The 18,955-nt window shown below is 38.0% G+C and overlaps 1 protein-coding gene across 1 annotated transcript; it reads left to right on the forward strand.

Moving 5' to 3' along the window:
- The first annotated feature begins 584 nt into the window (after positions 1 to 584).
- Positions 585 to 15,457, forward strand: LOC149826806 (uncharacterized protein At5g01610-like). The gene is made up of 3 exons (XM_090018988.1): positions 585 to 760; positions 8,507 to 8,561; positions 14,929 to 15,457. The coding sequence occupies exons 1-3, from the start codon at positions 674 to 676 to the stop codon at positions 15,297 to 15,299; spliced, it is 513 nt and encodes a 170-aa protein (XP_089875114.1). The 5' UTR covers positions 585 to 673; the 3' UTR covers positions 15,300 to 15,457.
- The last annotated feature ends 3,498 nt before the right edge of the window (positions 15,458 to 18,955 follow it).

Below are 18,955 nucleotides of genomic sequence, written 5' to 3' on the forward strand. Positions count from 1 at the left end.
TTAGATCCAGGCCGATTGGCATCGATAGTGACAACACTGTCTCAAACTGACTCTGACAACGTTGGGCACAATAAACACCACAGGACAAGCCTAGGCCCACAATGGGTCCCCAACAGACCGAGGGTCCAGACCAACTGGCCCGCCCTAGGCTAAAGTTTAAACACTCTCTCTCTCTCTCTACTGTACTATGTCACAATGACACGCTATTTGAGGGCATGTCATGAATGACACGAATCACACAATAACACCTTAATTGTATTTATTATATTATATTATTTTCCATAAGAATATACCTTTTATATATTAAAATATCAAAAAATATAGTTTTTATGATTAAAATATTACAAAAAACCATTGTCTTCGTTCTTATTTTTGAAAAAGAAAATGCTAACATGCATGCCACTGTCACGTACCAGGTGGTACCCGTATCTTTGTGACGTAGCTGCTGAGGCTGTTAGGCGTTCATACTAGAAGAGGTCGAAAGGCCATTTTCGAAAAATGAACGAAAAAGCCCAATAAAAACAAAGAAGAAAAAGTAAAAAAAAAAAGGAAGACCCGGTAAGAGCAAGGAAAGCTTCATTGAAGAGGCAGATCTCTCCTTCCTCCCCCATTTGATCCCGCGGATCGATTTGGGGTTTTCCTTGGGGCGAATTGGGGAAGAGGGGAGTCGATCATGGATCAGATCCTGAACAAGGTGGGGTCCTACTGGTTCTCTCAAAAGGCCAACAAGGAGATCTCCTCCGTCGGGGATGATCTCAACGTATGACAACAATCTCTTCCTCTCTTCTTATTGTTTCCTGTTATTTTGATGAATGGTCTTCATATTAGGCTTCTGAATTTCGATACCCATGTTTTCCTTTTTCATTATATTGATTCGGTTCCTTGTTATGAGATGATTTGGGTTGTGATTCTCTGGTTTGTGCTTGATGGTTTGATTGACAGGAAAGCTGTGGACTTGATTCTTGTTCTTAAATTTAGTCTATTTTTTCATTTTCTCTGTTGTGGAATGAATCCCAATTTGTTTGATTCTCTCTGGCGTTTCTCATAATGATTTTGTTCAGCGTTTATGGTTTGCTGCCAATTGCGTCTTTTCGAGAATTGAGGAGCGAATGTATTGGTTTGGAAGATCATCGTTAATTCCTGAACTTTTCCAGAAAAAGTGGGATAAATGGGGAAACTGGATTACATTTCAGCATGCAATTTCCGAGCTTCATCTTTGTTTTTCTTACACAAATGAAACGCTCCCCAGACAGAAGGGTGTTCCTTACATCCACTCTTCCCCATCCCCACCCGAGAAATTGAAGATGGGGAGGATAGAGAGAATGGGATGAGAAAAAACGGAATTTGAGTTATTCTACAATAAATTGACAAAAAAAGAAGATCAAACGACGTTATGACCTTCGTTTTACACCTGTTTTTTTTGTTTTTTGTTTTTGAGCGTACACGTCTTATCTTTAGCTTCTTGGCCTTTTAACCGTCCTGAATGCTGCTCCTCGGCTGGCCTTTTAAAATGCCATTCCTCCTGGAGGACCTGGACCTTCTTGTCTTGTTTTTCCATTCTTTCAATCAAAGACGATTTGATTCTTTATGGTCTTTGTGTGAAATTTTAATGTTTATGTTACAATCACTTGCTATCTTAATTACTTTAGACTTCAATAAAAAACTCAGGGTTTTCTTTGTTGGAGATGGATTTAAAATTAACCTCTGATTTGCTTATTTCTCTACCTTGAAGAGCACCTGGTTTTCTTTTGTTATTTACATACTGAATTGAAGTTTATGAGAAGTACAACATATTTCTTCCAGTGTCAAGTTTGGGTGTCTTTTATCAACTTTCCTGTGCACAAGAGTCTCATGTCTTTGCTCCTCATTTACTTGGTACCTATATTTTCTCTCTTTGGCTTACTCCTATCGTGTGATTGTATTCTCCTACTCTCCACTAGTCTTGATTAGTGCCTTCTGAAGTACTTACCTTTATACTCCAAAATACCAAGCGAGATTAGCCTCTTGTTTAGTGCAACTTTGTTGGTTATGCCCAATATAGTGTATTTGTTCTTTTGATATCAATATTCATGCCTGTTGTTTCCTTGATATATCTTAAAGCTATGTCCAACCAATATCCACTGTTATTCCATATGAGAAGCCTGTTAATTTAGTGATGAGATGAACCACCTATTCTGGAAACTGTAAGATATGCATGATCATCACATGAGAATATTGCTGTTACTGATCATTATTGTTTGTTGCCATGTATTCCTAATCCAATCATGTTTTGTTATGTCGTAGCTTTTGTTGCTTAATCACGTCTAGTTGGTTTCATGTCACACACCCAGTCTCTAGAGTATGCCAGATAACAATTGACTGTTGTTATCTGCCTTGGACTATCCTTGCCAAAGATACCTCTATTGAACTGGAAGCCACAACAGTAAAGTGTTCTTTTGCTATTACACGGAAAACTGTAAAGGTACTCTTAGTCTTATTACACACTAATAGAGATTTTGGACAGAATAATGCATTTTTATGATTTATAAGTTTCGTTTGATGTTCAGAAAAATTGCTTATTTATCAAACATTAATTAGCATACCACAAGTATTACTTGCTTTCTATATTCTTTTCAGAATGTAGAACTCCGCCTTTATTTTGAAAAGGCATCACCTTTTCTCATCTTTTCAATAGTGATGATGGGTGTTGGAGAATGCAAATAAGCTTACTATCCAGACAGGAGGCTAAAGTTAACCTAGATTGGGGTTCTATCAAGGTGACCTAAGCTCTTTCAAAACCAGTCTACAGAAGCCTAAAATGCCTCTTAGGTTTGGTCCATTCTGCTACATCCTTGTGTAGTTACTTGAACTTATCTCAGAATAGGATGGGCCATCAGGAATGTCCGGCACATTTGTAACCTTAAGTTCGGTAATAGGGGTTCAAATATGATAGATTGACTAATTACAGTTACACTATCCTAACCGAAGGGGTCTTGGGTTGGATCCTAAACGGGGCTATAACCCAGCTTGACTATATTACAAAAGAAAAGGGTTTGGTAATGCCTTTATTTTGGTGGTTGAGATTGTAAATGCTTGTATTCTCAATGTTGTTTACAACAACAACTACGCCTTCATCCCAAAACAATTGGGGTCGGCGATATGAACCAAAAAAGAAAATCATTTTGGGTCTTCCACATGAATCCTTCTCCTCCAATCATTTCTATCCAATGCCATGTCTTCGGTGAGGTTCAAAGCATTCATATCCTTTCCTATCATCTCCATCCAAGTCTTCCTAGGCCTACCCCGACCTCTTTTAACTAATATATTTTCCCATTTCTCCATCCTTCTAACTGGAGCATCATTAAGCCTTTGCCGAATATGTCCAAACCACCGTAAACGATTCTCTCTCATCTTATTTTCAATGGGTGCAACGCCTACCTTCTTACGTATCTCCTCGTTCCGAATCTTATCTTTTATTGTATTTCCACACATCCATCTAAGCATACGCATCTCAGCTACACTCATTTTTTGAATATGATGTCTCTTGGCAGCCCAACATTCCATACCATATAGTAAAGCGGGCCTAATAGTTGTCCTATAAAACTTTCCCTTCAACCGCAATAGCATTCTACGATCGCACAACACTCTAGTTGTACTTTTCCATTTCATCCACCCAACCTTTATCCTATGATTTACATCTCCATCAATTTCTCCATACTTTTGAATGATAGATCCCAAATATTTGAAACAATCATCCATCGGTATTTCTTACTCACCAAGCTTCACTACACTCCCATCACTACTTCGTTGCTTACTAAACCGACATTCCATATATTCTGTCTTACTCGTACTCAACTTAAAACCTCTTGCTTCCAATGTCTGTCTCCATAATTCTAACTTAGCATTAACCCCAACTCTAGACTCATCAATCAAAACAATATCATCAGCAAACAACATACACCATGACACATTTTCTTGAATTGATCTCGTAAGCTCATCCATCACTATAGCAAATAGGAAAGGGCTTAAAGCAAATCCTTGATGTAACCCTACCGTTATAGGAAAATTGGTTGTCACCCCTCTACAAGTGCGGACATTGGTTACTAATCCTTCATACATATCTTTAATTATACTAATGTACTTGAGAGAAATACCTTTCTTCATCATTGTCCACCAGAGAACGTCCTTAGGTACTTTATCGTATGCCTTCTCCAAATCAATAAAAACCATATGCAAATCTTTGTTCCTCTCTCTCTATCTCTCAATAAGTTGTCTAAGAAGACGTATAGCTTCCATAGTTGATCTTCCAGGTATAAAACCAAATTGATTCTCCGATATCATGACAACCTTCCTCAACCTAGACTCAATCACCATCTCCCAAAGTTTCATAGTATGACTCATGAGTTTTATACCACGATAGTTTGTGCAATCTTGTATATCACCCTTATTCTTATATAGAGGCACCAAAGTACTCTTCCTCCACTCATTAGGCATCTTATTTGTCCGCGAAATCTTGTTAAAAAGATTTGTCAACCATTCTAAACCTTTCTCTTCCAAGCATTTCCAAGCCTCGATAGGTATACCATCTGGGCCAACTGCCCTTCTTGATTTAATTTTCTTCAAACCCTCTGCAATTTCTTTCTTTTGAATCTTACGCATGAAGTCATGATTCATCTCATGAAAAGGAATGGAGAAGTCTCCAAGATCCTGAGCATGACTTCCATTAAATAGCTTATCAAAATAATCTTTCCATCTCTCCTTAATCTCCTCATCTTTGACTAAAACCTTTTGCGTTTCATCTTTGATACATCTAACCATACCCAGATCCCTCGATTTCCTATCTCTCATCTTTGCAAGCCTATAAATATCCTTCTCGCCCTCTTTGGTATCCAACTTGTCATAGACCTCCTTATATACCTTATCCCTCGCGTTTCAAACTACTTTTTTTAGCTTCTTTCTTTGCTATCATATACTTCTCCAAATTCTCATTATCACGACTCTTACTTAGATTTCTATAACACTCTCTTTTAACCTTATTAGCTAATTTGACATCCTCGTTCCACCATGATGTATCCTTACCTAGCGGTGCACCGCCTTTAGACTCACCCAATACCTCCTTAGCCACCTTTCTCATGCCACCCGCTATCTTATTCCACATTGATTCTAAATCCTCCTCGAGACACCAATCAACTTCCTTAACTACCTGCTCTACAAACATTCTTTGTTTAGCTCCTTTCAGTGCCCACCACTTAATTCTAGGATCTATCCTATGTCTATCCCTTTTGCGACATTGTCTAATTCTAAGATCTAAAATTAAGACTCTATGTTGTGTAGCTACACTTTCTCTTGGTATAACCTTACAATCGATGCAACAACCCTTATCTCTCTTTCTAAGTAGGAAAAAATCTATCTGACTCGTATTAACCCCACTTTTAAATGTTACTAGGTGAGACTCCCTCTTCTTAAACCAAGTGTTTGCTAAGATCATATCATAGGATAAACCAAAATCTAAAATCCTTTCTCCACTTTCGTTTCTTTCTCCTATACCATAGCCTCCATGGATACTTTCAAATCCATCTCTACTAATGCCTACATGTCCATTAAGGTCACCGCCGATGAAAAGCTTTTCTCCATAAGATATCCCTTGTACTACTACATCTACATCTTCCTAAAATTGACGCTTAATGGAATCATCTAAACCTACTTGAGGTGCATAAACACTAATAATATTAATAATATCCGTACCTAATACTAATTTAATAAGTAAAATCCTATCACCCTTCCTACGGACCTCAACTACATTATCTATAAACTCACGATTCTCAATGTTGTTTGAATGCTAAAAAAATTGCCTTTGCGAGTGTATGAAAGAGATGGTGCTGTGAAGCCTCTACCTTCTTTAATGGAATTTAAAAAGTATGAAATGGCTCATGTGCATTATTAAACTTATGATTAAAATATGTGCTTGCCTTCTTATTTAGAGAATGATCTATTGATCTGAAAATAAGTATCAAAGAGGATGTGATTAGATGTACATCATATGGCCCACAAGGGCTGCTCACACCTGGCTAGGTGGGTCAGCTTAAGGCATTCAAGTTGAAGGACATCATGAGTTCAATGCCCGGGGTGTGTGCCCTTTGCTGCAAGGCCAAAGAGATTGGGAGACTTTCCTGGTGAGCAGAGGAGTGGTACTCAGAGGTTTGGTATGCTCTTGAGAGGGGGTTGGCGATGGGATGAACAACAGCATCTCCTACTGTCCTGCACCGGTGGTTTTCTTCGTCATAAAAAAAAAGATCATATGCTTTGTCCATAGAAGGAGGCCCTAGGTCACAATGTTTTCTCCATCTTCTTCCAGGAGTTTTGGCCTTCTAGGTCATACTCAAAGTGGAATTTGATGAAAGTTCATTCAGGATTTCTGTTGCAAGATGCCAAAAATGTCTAAGTCTATATTAGACCTCATTTTAGAAGAGGAAGGACCATATTTGATATCAGGTTCTATACTCATAAATTTGGTTGGGTATCGTTAGTATCATCCCACAAAATTTTGGCAGGAAGTTTGACGAGTATTAAGGCAGAACAGCAGCTAAAAACTTCCATTCGCAGATCTCATATCTAGATCCCTCTGCTATTTGCCCATGGGGCTGTTAATGGCATGACAGAGAGGGGTTTCTCTTCATTGATATTAAAGATGACCTGGAAAGCACAAATCATAATGTGGATAGAGGCCAAGTTGTATCCCACGAAGCACATGTGGATTGAATTAAAATGGAGCAGTTGGACGTGCTTGTACTTCTTTGGTTCCTTGTATCTATTTGATCAATAAAGAACTGGCTCTTTATCAATGCATTGAGAACACCAGACTTGGAGACACCTATTTCATTAACCCATTTTCACTAGTAGCAAGCCAATGGTCTATCTGAAGTTGTAAGATCTAAGAATAGTTATTTTTGGCTGGATTTATCTCATTAGATTGCAGAATTGTTCTTCTTCTATAGTTTGAAATAATCATTCTCATTGCATATTCACCAAGTCATGGGGCTTGAGATTGTTTACATCTCCCTTCCCACAAATCAAGTGTTTTTTTTTGAGGTCTTTATCCAGGCTTGCTTTTTAAATTTACTGTCGTTCATACTAGCTGTTACCTGAAACATTCCAGTATCATGAACTTCTGAGCTTTCAAACTGTTTGATGATATCAAATACAAGTATCACCACGTGGTGTGCTTTCAAGTAAGTTTACCTCTGTTACTTCCTAGCATATTATCTGCTATGTGTGAGAGTTGTTCCTCCTATACTTTTTGATCTAAAAGACTACATGGATTCTATGCTACAAGTCAGTGGCGTAGCTAGGATTCATGTGAGGGGGCAAACAGGGGTGTAGCAAAAAAAAAATTATTTGTGTGATAGTCGGGGGGGTTCGGGGGGCAGCGCTCCCGAAAATTTTTTTTTTGAGATAAAATAAAAAATGGCTACAATTATTAATAAAAATCTATTTCATATGGACAAATCAAACTATTTGCTGCAGTCAGGGCTGGGCTGGGCTGGGCTGGGCTACAAAAATAGATAAAAATCTATTTCATATGGAATAAGGGCTGGGCTTTTAAATTTTTTTTTTTAAACTGTTTCGGGAGGCAGGACTGGGTCAGATATTTCCAAGGAAATCATGAAACAGAATGAAGATCCATCATTGTGTAGTGAACAGAAGTATATAATGCATTTTCTCTTACAGATACTAGCGTATTTATTAAAGATGACTGGTGGCTTCTTTGTCTTATTACTTAGAGTGGAATATTATTCAGGTTAATCCCAATTTTTATGGTCATACAAAATGCATCTAGCACTCACACCTATGGAAGTTGTCTGATAAACACCCTACCATAGGATCTCTATGATGCTCACTTAGCTTAGGATCAGGTGACTGGCTGTTCTGTATAATTTATTGGTGAACTTTTAATACATTTTCTGTTAGGAGTTTGAGGAATTTGAATAGTGCAACACTATTCTCCTTTATATCCATTACATTCTAATGGCATTTCACTTCTGTGTGACATCTCTACTTTGTATAGCCTGTAATTGCGAATTGCTTTGTAGATATTCAGAATACTTTATTGTGATCCTCATGTTGCTGCTTAGCAACAACAATTCTATGAACTGCAAAATGGGTGCATGTTAACAAGAATGTCCCTTGAAATTTCTTTTACATGATTTTAATGTGATATAGGAAATCATATTGAATAAACTAGAAATCAATTGCTCCATGTTCTTGCTGCTATATTCAATATTCCGTAGTAACTCGCAAACATTTTAGCTACCTATTTGGTGTACATTTGACATGCAAATGATTTCTGGTCAAAGTCAAAGCATTAGTTGTTTTACGCCAACATGCAAAAATTTCTCCTTGACAAAGTGCTTATATTTGTGTTTAAGATTAATTTTTTCTTGTGTAATTAAGTTTTGATTATTTTATTATTCCTCAACCTTTGATGTTTCTAGCATGATGCTGATGATACCTTTTTCTTGGTTAATAGTCATTGTCTAGCAGCATTGAAGGGGGTACAAAGTGGCTGGTTAATAAGATAAAAGGTCAAATACTTGTCTTTTTTCTTTGCATCTTTAGCTTCTTGTACTTATCCATGTGGAAATACCATGCTTTTACTTTCTATTTGTAGATGCACAACACCATCTGGAACATTAGATCTAAAACAATGTTTATCAAATGGACAGCATTAAGTTTGGTGTAACACAAACTTAGAAAATGCAGATAGAGAGTGCAAATTGTGCATATTTAGTGATTTTGAGTCTTGATCTGTGTGAATCACTAATTTTCTTTTCTATAATTTTGACATTGGGATGGGTTCAATGTCGTCAATGCTTGCTTGCATAAGTACATACACAAGTGTACATATAGATCTTGTTAATTACTGTTTTTCTTTTCATATTTTTTGAGATCGGGTATATAATAATAATGGTACTACTACTGATAATAATATTATTATTAGGGTGCTCCAAGTGCACCTACACCCACCTATAGTAGAAAGCATGGGTGCAGGCTGCATATTCTCAATCAGATTTCGTAGATGTATTAAGTATAGTTTGTTTGATATGAACCATACCTTGGGCCATGTTTTTTTAAACGTAAAAATATGTTCTCGTCCAGAAATTTTGGTACATTGTGGACTTTCGATCTTTAAAGATCTTAAAAAACCTAAATGCACATCAAAATCACAACTTAAAACTTTTTTTTTATGACGAGGAACCCTTGCTGAGAACTGGTCACTTAATGGGCCCACCTTCCTATGAGGTAAACCCTGGGTGGGGTCACCGAGTGTCACCCAAGCCCTTACGATGTCCACCAGTTCAAGGCACCTGCACAACTGGTGGGAGTTAAACCCAAGGTTTTAAAACCCGTGACTCGGGACTCGACTCGTTCTTTATTGACTCGTGACTCGGTGGGTCAACTCGGTGACTCGGACCGGGTTTTGTTAACTTTTGATTTTAAAAGAAAAACAATATATAAATTATCATTTAAACATATAAAAGTTTGTAGGATGACTTAATTACTAGTTTAATTGATTAATAAGTAAAATAACATCAAGTAAAACTATATCTAACTTATAATTACTCATCTAATTGCAAGAAATCGAACAACCAAGCAAAACAATAATTCAATATTTCAATAGAAACAAACCCTAAAGTAAAGTAAAAAACTTACAAGAGTAAGAGTAAAAATAATCATACTTGAGCAATCTGCAATGCATCTAACAATCAACTTTCGCATCTCAGCAATAACCATACTAGACCCATGGCCATATAACAAAATTACAAAGTTCATAAGTATAAAGTTAATGATCATAACACAATGACAAAATCAAATTTCAAACATCCAAAATTCATCCACTTTTACAAAATATGATATCTCAATTATCAAGTAGTGCTATTATTGGGAACTTCATTTGAATCAATTCTTGAGTTGGAAGTAGAAATTAATGGCTAAATTGGAGTACTAGTTGTTGCATTTTCCCTTGTATCTTCATCTTTATCTTCAACTCCATCACCACCTTCATCATCAATAAGATTAGCTTCTTCAATGTTTTCAACTTCCATCTCCAAGTCCCTTAAAAAATCCTTCATTCAATAAAATATGACACATTTGAGTTAGCATGCAATAGAGAAAGACAAAAAATTAAATTAAATGAATTTTAATCAAGTTAAATTATTAAACAAACTTTTACAGTTTTACCTCATCTCCATCTAAAACTCCTTCTTGCATGACCCATTCATCCATTGGTGTTTGTAAATATATATTGTCCAAAGAAATTGGGTCAAGACGTGTTCTCTTTAATTGCTTTTCTCTCATACGTAAATTATAATGGACAAACACTAAGTCATTAAGTTTTTTTTGAGCTAATCTATTTCTTTTCTTACTGTGAATTTGATCAAAGGTACTCCAATTTCGTTCACACCCAGATGAAGAACATGTTTAACTAAGTATACGAATAACAATTTTTTGGAGATCGGGGGCACATATTCCATGCATTTTCCACCACATTGCTGCATAAAGCCAAAACACACAAAAATGTAAAGTTGATTAAAGAAATATTCTTTTGCACAACACAACAATAATGTTAAAGATAGATCACCTGGCTTGTGCTCATCTCTAGTCATAACAGCTATAGAAGTACCAAAATTTGCACTTGCGTCTTCAAATAACTCAAGTTGCTTGCATGCTCTTACTCTAGCTGAAATGTTTGGCTCCAACTTCTCAACACATTTAATTAAACCACGCCTTACTTCAAGATGCTTTGTGAATTACATTAAATAGTGCAAATAGTCAAATACATTAAAATGATAATTGATAAAAGAAAGTTCATATTCAAAATTTAAAATAATTAATAAAAAGATATAAACAAATACATACCTTAGAAAATTGTGGACTATAGTGGTATTTGGGATTGAGATAGTATGCTGCTGCATGAAGAGGGTGATGAAGTTGATTTTCCCAACGATTGTCAATTATTTTCTAATAAGGTTTATACTTTTTCTCCTCATTGTCATGAATTTCTTTTATAGCCTCTTTGGCTCTATCCATAGCTTCATAAAGATAACCCATTGTAGGATTTTCTTCTCCATCGACCATTCTCAAAACTTTGACTAGAGGTTCTATAGTTTTAACAGTTGATTCTACGACTCTCCAAAAATTACTATTCAATATAGTATCCTCCGTATCTTTCCCCTCAGCAAATAATAAATATTTTGAATTGTTCCATTCATCTGATGCCATCATTTTTCTAAGACCACTTCGATGTTCTAGCAAAGATTGAAGCATGATAAAATTAGTGGCAAATCTTGTAGTAACCGGACTTAAAATTTCTTTCTTATTGGAAAATTGAGTCCTCATTAGGTTCAAAACAAAAGTATGATTGTAAATGAACTTCGTGATCCTTTTTCCTTTTTCCACACATCCAACTATGCTTTTTATCTTAGACAAATCTTCAAGCATGAGATCTATGCAATGAGTTGCACAAGGAGTCCAAAATATGGTTTTCCTCCTATTCTCCAACATCTTTCGAGCTGCTTGATAGTTGACTGCATTATCTGTGATTATCTGCCATTTTTTAATTTCAAAACATTATTAACATACTAGACAAATTATAAATAGCAATGTTCAATAAAAAATTACAAAAGAACAAAATGATATACCTGAACAACATTCTCTGCACCTACTGTTTCCACCACTTCATCAAATAATTTTAATAAATTTTCTCTATTCTTCACGATACTTGTTGCATCAACTGATTTCAAGAAGTAAATACCCCTTGGACAATGAACCAAAATTTTTATCAATGTCCTTTGTGTTGCATCTTTCCAACCATCAGCCATAATAGAACAACCCATTTCAGCCCAAGACTCCTTGTATTCTTTGAAATAATCATCAATTTTTTTAATTTCTTCTTGTAATGATCTTCCAGAAATCTCAAATGAAGAAGGCGACTTCAATCCCATTCCTACTGAGGAACAAACTTCAATCATCTTCGTAAAATAAGGAGAATTGGCTGCGTTGAAAGGAATGGTTGAATGATAAAAAAATCTCGCAATAGCTGAACATAACCTATCTCTAGCTTTTCTATCCAAAGCTGCTTTTATTCCAAGTTGTTTCATTGATGGAGACCCTGCCTTCACTTGAACAAAAGCATCAAGATTATGCTTTTGGGCATCATTCATCAATTTTTTCCCTTTTATATATCTTTTCTCAGTAGACCCATCACTTTCATCTGACAAGTCCATATCGTTATCATTTACTTCAACAAAGGAACCAATCTCATTTACAATATTTCTCTTATATAATTTGTGTTCCTTAAATGACTCCAAATTCTTACGATTTTTTTTTCTTACGGATTTTTCGACAAAGGAAACCTCTCCTTTAATACCAGCAAGATGATACTTAAGTCTATTAATGCCACCACTCATTTGTTTTGTACACCAAGTACATTGTACCCTCTTCTTTTTCTTATCAAGTGGTAAACCAAAATCCCACACAGGGTCCTTTTATTTGGTGAATGTTGTTGGAGTCCTTGAAGATCCTTCTTCTGACATTTCTTTGATGATTTGATAAATCTAAAACTGCTAAATTTGAAAAGTTAAAAACAATGATATGGTTAGTAGATTATGCACAAAGTTATGATTCCACACAGGGTCCTTGACTCCTTGTCATGCCATGTTTCCCCTGACACGTTGTAGAAATCATGTACTTTTAAGATAGACAAGAACTGCTAGAAGAACAAAGGGTTACATGTGACATTTAGATGCATCATATCTATTTTTTTTCTTAGACAATCAAAACATACAAAACAAGGTAATTAACAACTTCAAGGAAACATATCTGGGCTTTCATTTTTTTTATAATAATTTTGAGCAATCGAAAGACCCAAATGGGTTGCTTGGATGGCCTCAGGTTCGGTGGTTTCCCCATTTCCATAAGGAAGAAGACTTTTGGAGATCGATTGAAAAAGTCGATAAACATGATAGATATAACATTAGCAAGGCATATTTGCAGATCTTATAAAAACCATATCAGTGAAATGTACCCTGAAATCGATTGAGGATCGGTCCACATGAATCCTCCAATCGATTGAGGTTCAGTCCACCTAACCTTGCAAATAGATTTACAAGTGGGTCAAAAGACTCAAAACTGCACCTGAACCCAAAAATCGATGCACACATAAAACTATACATGGTACATAATGCACATAATAAACTGAAATCAGATTGTGCAGTGTTGTGAGAGGCGTACGCCTCAGTACCTGAAGCGTATGCCTCAGAGGCGAGGCGCACACTCAAGGTACTGAGGCGTTGCTGTGATGCGCTTAAAGTAAATATAAAAAAAAATCTGAACAGGAATGTTGTGCAAGTCACCATGTAATGGAACGTTGCAAGCTCTGCAAGTCACAACTGAACAAAAGTCATAAGCTATAAAAGTACGCCTCAGGTACTGAGGGTCGCTATGAAATTGAGAGTCTTATGTTGTGAGAGGCGTACGCCTCAAAGACGAAGCGCAGGCTCAACGCCTCGCTTCGCCTCATTGCATTTAACAACCTTGATTGTGTGCGTATGATACACACCAAAAGAAATCAGATATGCGTGTGTGCACAGGACACAACACTAACCTGATTTGAGTGTGCATACAACATACATACCTTCACAAATCTCTACGGAAAATCTCGCCAGAAAATCTCGTCGGAATATCGCGCGGCGACACACTGTTTTTGATGGAGAAGATGCGTCAGATTTGCAACGACGCCTTACTGTTCACCGTCGATGTGCTTGCTTCGTTCCCAAAAAAAATAACGATACATACCTTCACAAATCTCGTCGGAAAATTGTGCCGGAAAAATGCACGACGACACACTGCTTTTTGTTGGAGAAGATGCGTTGGATTTGCAACGATGCCTTATTGTTCACCGTCGATGTGTCTTCGTCGGAGTTACTATTCACGCCAGAGTTATTGTGACTTCGTCGGAGCTATTGTTTGCACCGAAAATACAAAACACAAAAAAACAGGTTGTGCCTTCGTCGGAGTTACTGTTCACGCCAGAAAATCCTTGCCGGCGTCGCTGTTCATGCCAGAGCTATCGTCGGATGGCTGGAGCTGCAGCCACAACAAACCTTCTCGGCTTCTCCTCTCTTCAGTCGAGAGTCTCGAGACTTGCATCCTTGAAAACTGAAGTGTCGAAGACCCTAAAGACCCTTTAAGGGTTTTCGTTAAAAGGTAAAGCATAATAATTTCAAAATTGCCATTATCACGAAACCAGCGGGTCCAGTGACTCGTGACTTGGTCCGAGTCGCCCGAGTCAGAGCGATCCTTCCAGCGAGTTTTGTCAAGGCAAAGATGGCAGAACTCGCCCGAGTACACCATGACTCGTGACTCGGCCGAGTCAGCCCGAGTCAAGGCCGAGTCAAGCCCGAGTCTTGGCAATCCGAGTTTGCCTTGCCGGGTTGACTCGTTGAAGGGCCGAGCCGAGCCGAGTCAGCCGAGTCACCGAGTTGACTCGGCGAGTTTTAAAACCATGGTTGAACCTAGGATGAAGGGGTTAGCACCTTCTCCTCAGGCCCGCTGCCACTTGGGAGACCCGCGTGAGTGATTTAAATTCTACTAAGAACGTCAAAATTTTGGTAGATCATATCTATAAGGGTTGGTCAACAAAAGATTAAACAATTATGATGCTAGAATGTCAAAAATTTGGCATGTCAAACTTGTGGTGTATCAATTAGCATGTCAAAATTTTGCATTGTCTACTTTAGATTCCCTCTTGATGCTAGACTCTATTCATGCTATCAATCAGCCTTGGATCCCAGAAACAAAAAGTGAGTTCTTTTTAAAGCAAATGGATCACAAATTTAGCATGGGCTGTCATGTCAGTTTATGTGATCTAGATTGAATGTTGTGTTGCAGGGAAGATTCAGAAGCCACTTCCGGAACTTCTAAAACAATATGATCTGGCAATAGGCATTTTCCCCAGGGATGCGACCAATTATGAATTTAATGAAGAGACAAGAAAGCTAACTGTGTTCATACCATCTATATGTGAAGTTGGTTACAAGGACTCATCTGTGTTGCGATTTTCTACCACTGTGGTTGGGTATCTGGAAAAGGGGAAGCTTGCTGACATTGAAGGGATGAAGACAAAGGTGGTGATTTGGACAAAAGTGACTTCCATTTCATCAGAAGGTTCAAAGCTTTATTTCACAGCTGGGATTAAGAAGGGGAGGAGCCGTGAAGCTTATGAGGTGCTTAGAGATGGTGTAAGTGTGGAAAAGTTTTAACCATTGGGGTGGTGTAAGTAAAAGGTTTTCAAGTTTGTACGTTTGAGCACTTTGCCATATGCATAACTTTGTTTCATCAGTGAAATGGATATGGATGCTATTGTAACTCTTTCCACTGAACTATGTTTTTATGCATGGAAAAAGTTTGTTGGGTTTAATCTCACCCTGCAGTATGCCTAAAGAAAATTATGGATATAGCCCAAGTTTTAGGTTTAGCTTTTGGTGAGTAGATGCAGCTTAACCAAGAGGTATGCATGATGGACTATTGATGGCTTGATTGGACTCTAAGGCCTGTTTGTTTGATGCAACTTACATGAAAAAGTTCTGAGCTGACATTCCTGATGTAATCCTTTCCTACCATGAATGAAACAAACATAAAATCATGGTGGAAAAAGTGGCATGCTGGCACAAGTGGACTCCAGTTTTTTTCACTACCTACCACTTTTTATGCGTAAATCCTTTCATACCTCTTCCTCGTGAAAGCTTTCACATGAAAAACTGAGCACGCAGGATTTTTGTATGTGCCCATTCCCATGTAAGGGCTTTCCTTTACATGAGAATGAAACAAACAAGGCCTAAGAAGTGGTACGAGGTAGCGAGGATATAATCTTACCTCCATTGGAAAGTAACCAAGAAATTTTCACTTCAGGAGGATATAATCTTACCTCCCTTAGAAAGCAACTACGAAATTTTCACTTGCTTCAGGGTGAGTTTGTTTCGCCCATTTTGGTGAGAGAATGAAAGTGGGATTGCACCTCCCTGCTTGAGGAAAAGCTTTCCACCAGCTTTTCTTACTGTGGGTTCCTTTTTAATAAATGTGCATTTTGGTGTCCACTTGAAACAAACATTAAAAAAACTGTTTCTCATGAAAAATTTTTCACGTGATTCTACTATCACGTGGAATGGAAATCTTGTGAGGTTTGTCTCTTTCTCACGTCTGAAACAAACACCCTATAGTGTTGGTTTTGGTTTCTTTCCTCTCCAATTTAAGCATAAAAATTGCCTAGGCCCTTCATTATCGATTATGATCATCTGAGCCAGCAAACTCTCTCTCTCTCTCTCTCTCTCTCTCTCTCTCACACACACACACACACACAGTTTATTAGAAATTTAAAAATTTCTCCTTAGCTAGGGTTGCTGCGCATGAGCAAGCCAGAGCTATTTCAACTTGGCTCAGTGCAACTAGAGTTGGGCTCAAGCTGATCCAGAAAACATAACACATATTCTTTCAAAACGTTTTAACATGTACAAGGGGACGAGGAGTTGAACCATCATTTTTTCCTTTAATGTGTGTTTGATTGCGTTGGGATCTAAGATCCTAGGATCTCCAATCATAGATGCAACATTTGAAAGTGGGGGCCAGAGAGTGAGAGAGAGAGTGATCTAAAACGTGAATTAAAAAATTCATGATGTTCCGACCGACTTCACCAAAAGATTCATGAACTTGGGGAGGCTTTAAGGATCTCCTCTGTTTGCAAAAACTGCTGATTTGGCCTGGGCTTTGTGACAGACCAGATCTTATTCAAATACCCCCTTAATTTTAAGAAGACTAACCGTTGGAGCAAGTGCACTGGCATGGGTTCTGTGCCAGACTAGATCTTACTCAAACACCCCCTTAATTTCAAGAAGACTAACCGTTGGAGCAAATGTTCTCTCTCTCTCTCTCTCTCTCTCCGCAGCATGGAAATATCTATGTATCTTCATTGACAAGCTTTATCTAGTTTAAACGAGCCTAAGCTCATCCTCAAGCTCCTTGTTTAACTAAATGAGCTTCATGTTAGTTTCAATCTAAGCTCGTTTAACAAATGAACCAAGATCAAGCTGAGCTTTACTAGGACAAACTCAAGTTTCTGCAAACAGCTCGGCTCATTGTTCAGCTCTACTCATCTCACAAAAACAGAAGCAAAAAAATCTCGGGGAAAGCAAGGGCATGACATTGTTGACAAAGCTCTAAGTAGGGGAGAGGATCAGGCACGAGGTGGAGAAATCCAATGATGGGACCAAGTATCTTAGGAGGCACTCTGTCCAATGATCAATCACTAGATGCCACACATCCCAATTCGGGAGGTGGAGGATGGATGTCTGAAATCCATTCACTCACTGGAGTACTCGATCTGCTCTCCGTGACGCAGTGTTGACAGGACAATATTCTGTTGAAGGCACCTTTAGTTACATTTCATCCTCGATTAACAGAAATCCAGGGAGCTATAATCTGAATGCTAGGGATGGCGGCCCCGCCTCGCCCCTGTTTGGACCAGGGATGGAGGACATAAAACGGGGACGGAGGCAGGGATGAAAGTTAAAATCAAAACCCGTGCGGGGATGGACTTACGCTTTCTCCTGCTCGGCCCTGCCCTCGATCACCGTTAGTAAAATAACTAAAATGCCTTTAGGGATGATAGTGGACCGGAGAGAAATGGGGCCTATCCCCGCCTCGCCCCGTTTGGACCGAGGATGGAGGACATGAAACGGGGATGAAGGTTAAAATCAAAACCCGTGCAGGGATGAAGGCGGGGATGGAGGGCGAAATTTTGAGATGGGGTGGGGGTGGAGACCTTGTCCCCAGCCATCCCTACGGAATGCCAACCTTCATGGACAAGGTAGACAGACGTTTACAACGCCTTCCATCATGAAAGTGAATTGCAGAGCAAGGACGCAGGATAAATGGTCCAGGATGCATTTCATACCACGGGTTCCCCGGATGCCTTCCATCCTAAGATGCTTAACACAAGTAGCAACTTGGTTGGACGATCAAGTCATGTTACCCTCTTCCTTGAAATGGGATTCCCAACCCTACCAACCAGTGTGCTCTTACAATATCATAAAAATCTTTAACATGGTTTCCCTCTTTCTTTTAAGATCTTTCCCTCTACAACATTGCCATTTCCGCAACAGCCTCCACGCACTACCAAGAGTCCATGACCTCAATATTATGAGTATATGCACATGTAGGAGACCTGTAGCAATGGAGCCCTTCCTTCAAGCTGCTAATTGCGGTAATTGCGGCTGTGTCCAGAAGAAAAAGCACCTGGACTTTGATGTATATTGACATAGATTTTAGGCAAATAATAAAAAAAAGAGGTGCCCTGAGGATGGAATTATAACTTAGAACAACCATATATAATGCTAATTACATGGATATACTACTGAATGATGCTTATGACTGGAGCTAATAATCGGGTCATATACAGAGGACATAGGTCATATCAAACAGATGATTCAAATAAAGTGATTCAAACAACCAAATTCAGCAGGATGAAAACGATACTGAATATACTGAAAACAAAAAATGCAAAAGAAGCATGATGGACAAATATAGCAGAAACCAGACGGAGGTATAAAAATGAAATTGATGCATCAAAGCGAGGAACAAACCATGCAATATGTTGTAGAGATTAAAGGATGTAGTATAGTGAATGAAAGATTAAAGGATGTAGTATAGTGAATGAAATATTTCTGTAAACAAACAAATGGGGTGCGATAAGCGATGGGAAAATGCAATTAATTCAAACAAAAACTTGTGGATGAGTAGAAACATGATGATAAACAGAGCATGCATTATAAAAACGCAGAAACCCATAGAACCAGGAGGAATGAAAGCAGATGGGATGTTGAATTGTAATGATCTAAACAATTTACAAGATGAAGAATGAATA

Source organism: Nuphar pumila, chromosome 10, assembly GCF_984573655.1.
Source record: "Nuphar pumila chromosome 10, dmNupPumi1.hap1.1, whole genome shotgun sequence".
Lineage (NCBI taxonomy): Eukaryota > Viridiplantae > Streptophyta > Magnoliopsida > Nymphaeales > Nymphaeaceae > Nuphar > Nuphar pumila.

Coding starts and splice junctions, on each gene's coding strand:
- LOC149826806 (XM_090018988.1), top strand. CDS start 674: ATGGATCAGATCCTGAACAAGGTGGGGTCCTACTGGTTCTCTCAAAAG. Junction 761..8,506: donor CCGTCGGGGATGATCTCAAC/GTATGACAACAA, acceptor CTTGGTTAATAG/TCATTGTCTAGCAGCATTGA. Junction 8,562..14,928: donor GCTGGTTAATAAGATAAAAG/GTCAAATACTTG, acceptor GTTGTGTTGCAG/GGAAGATTCAGAAGCCACTT.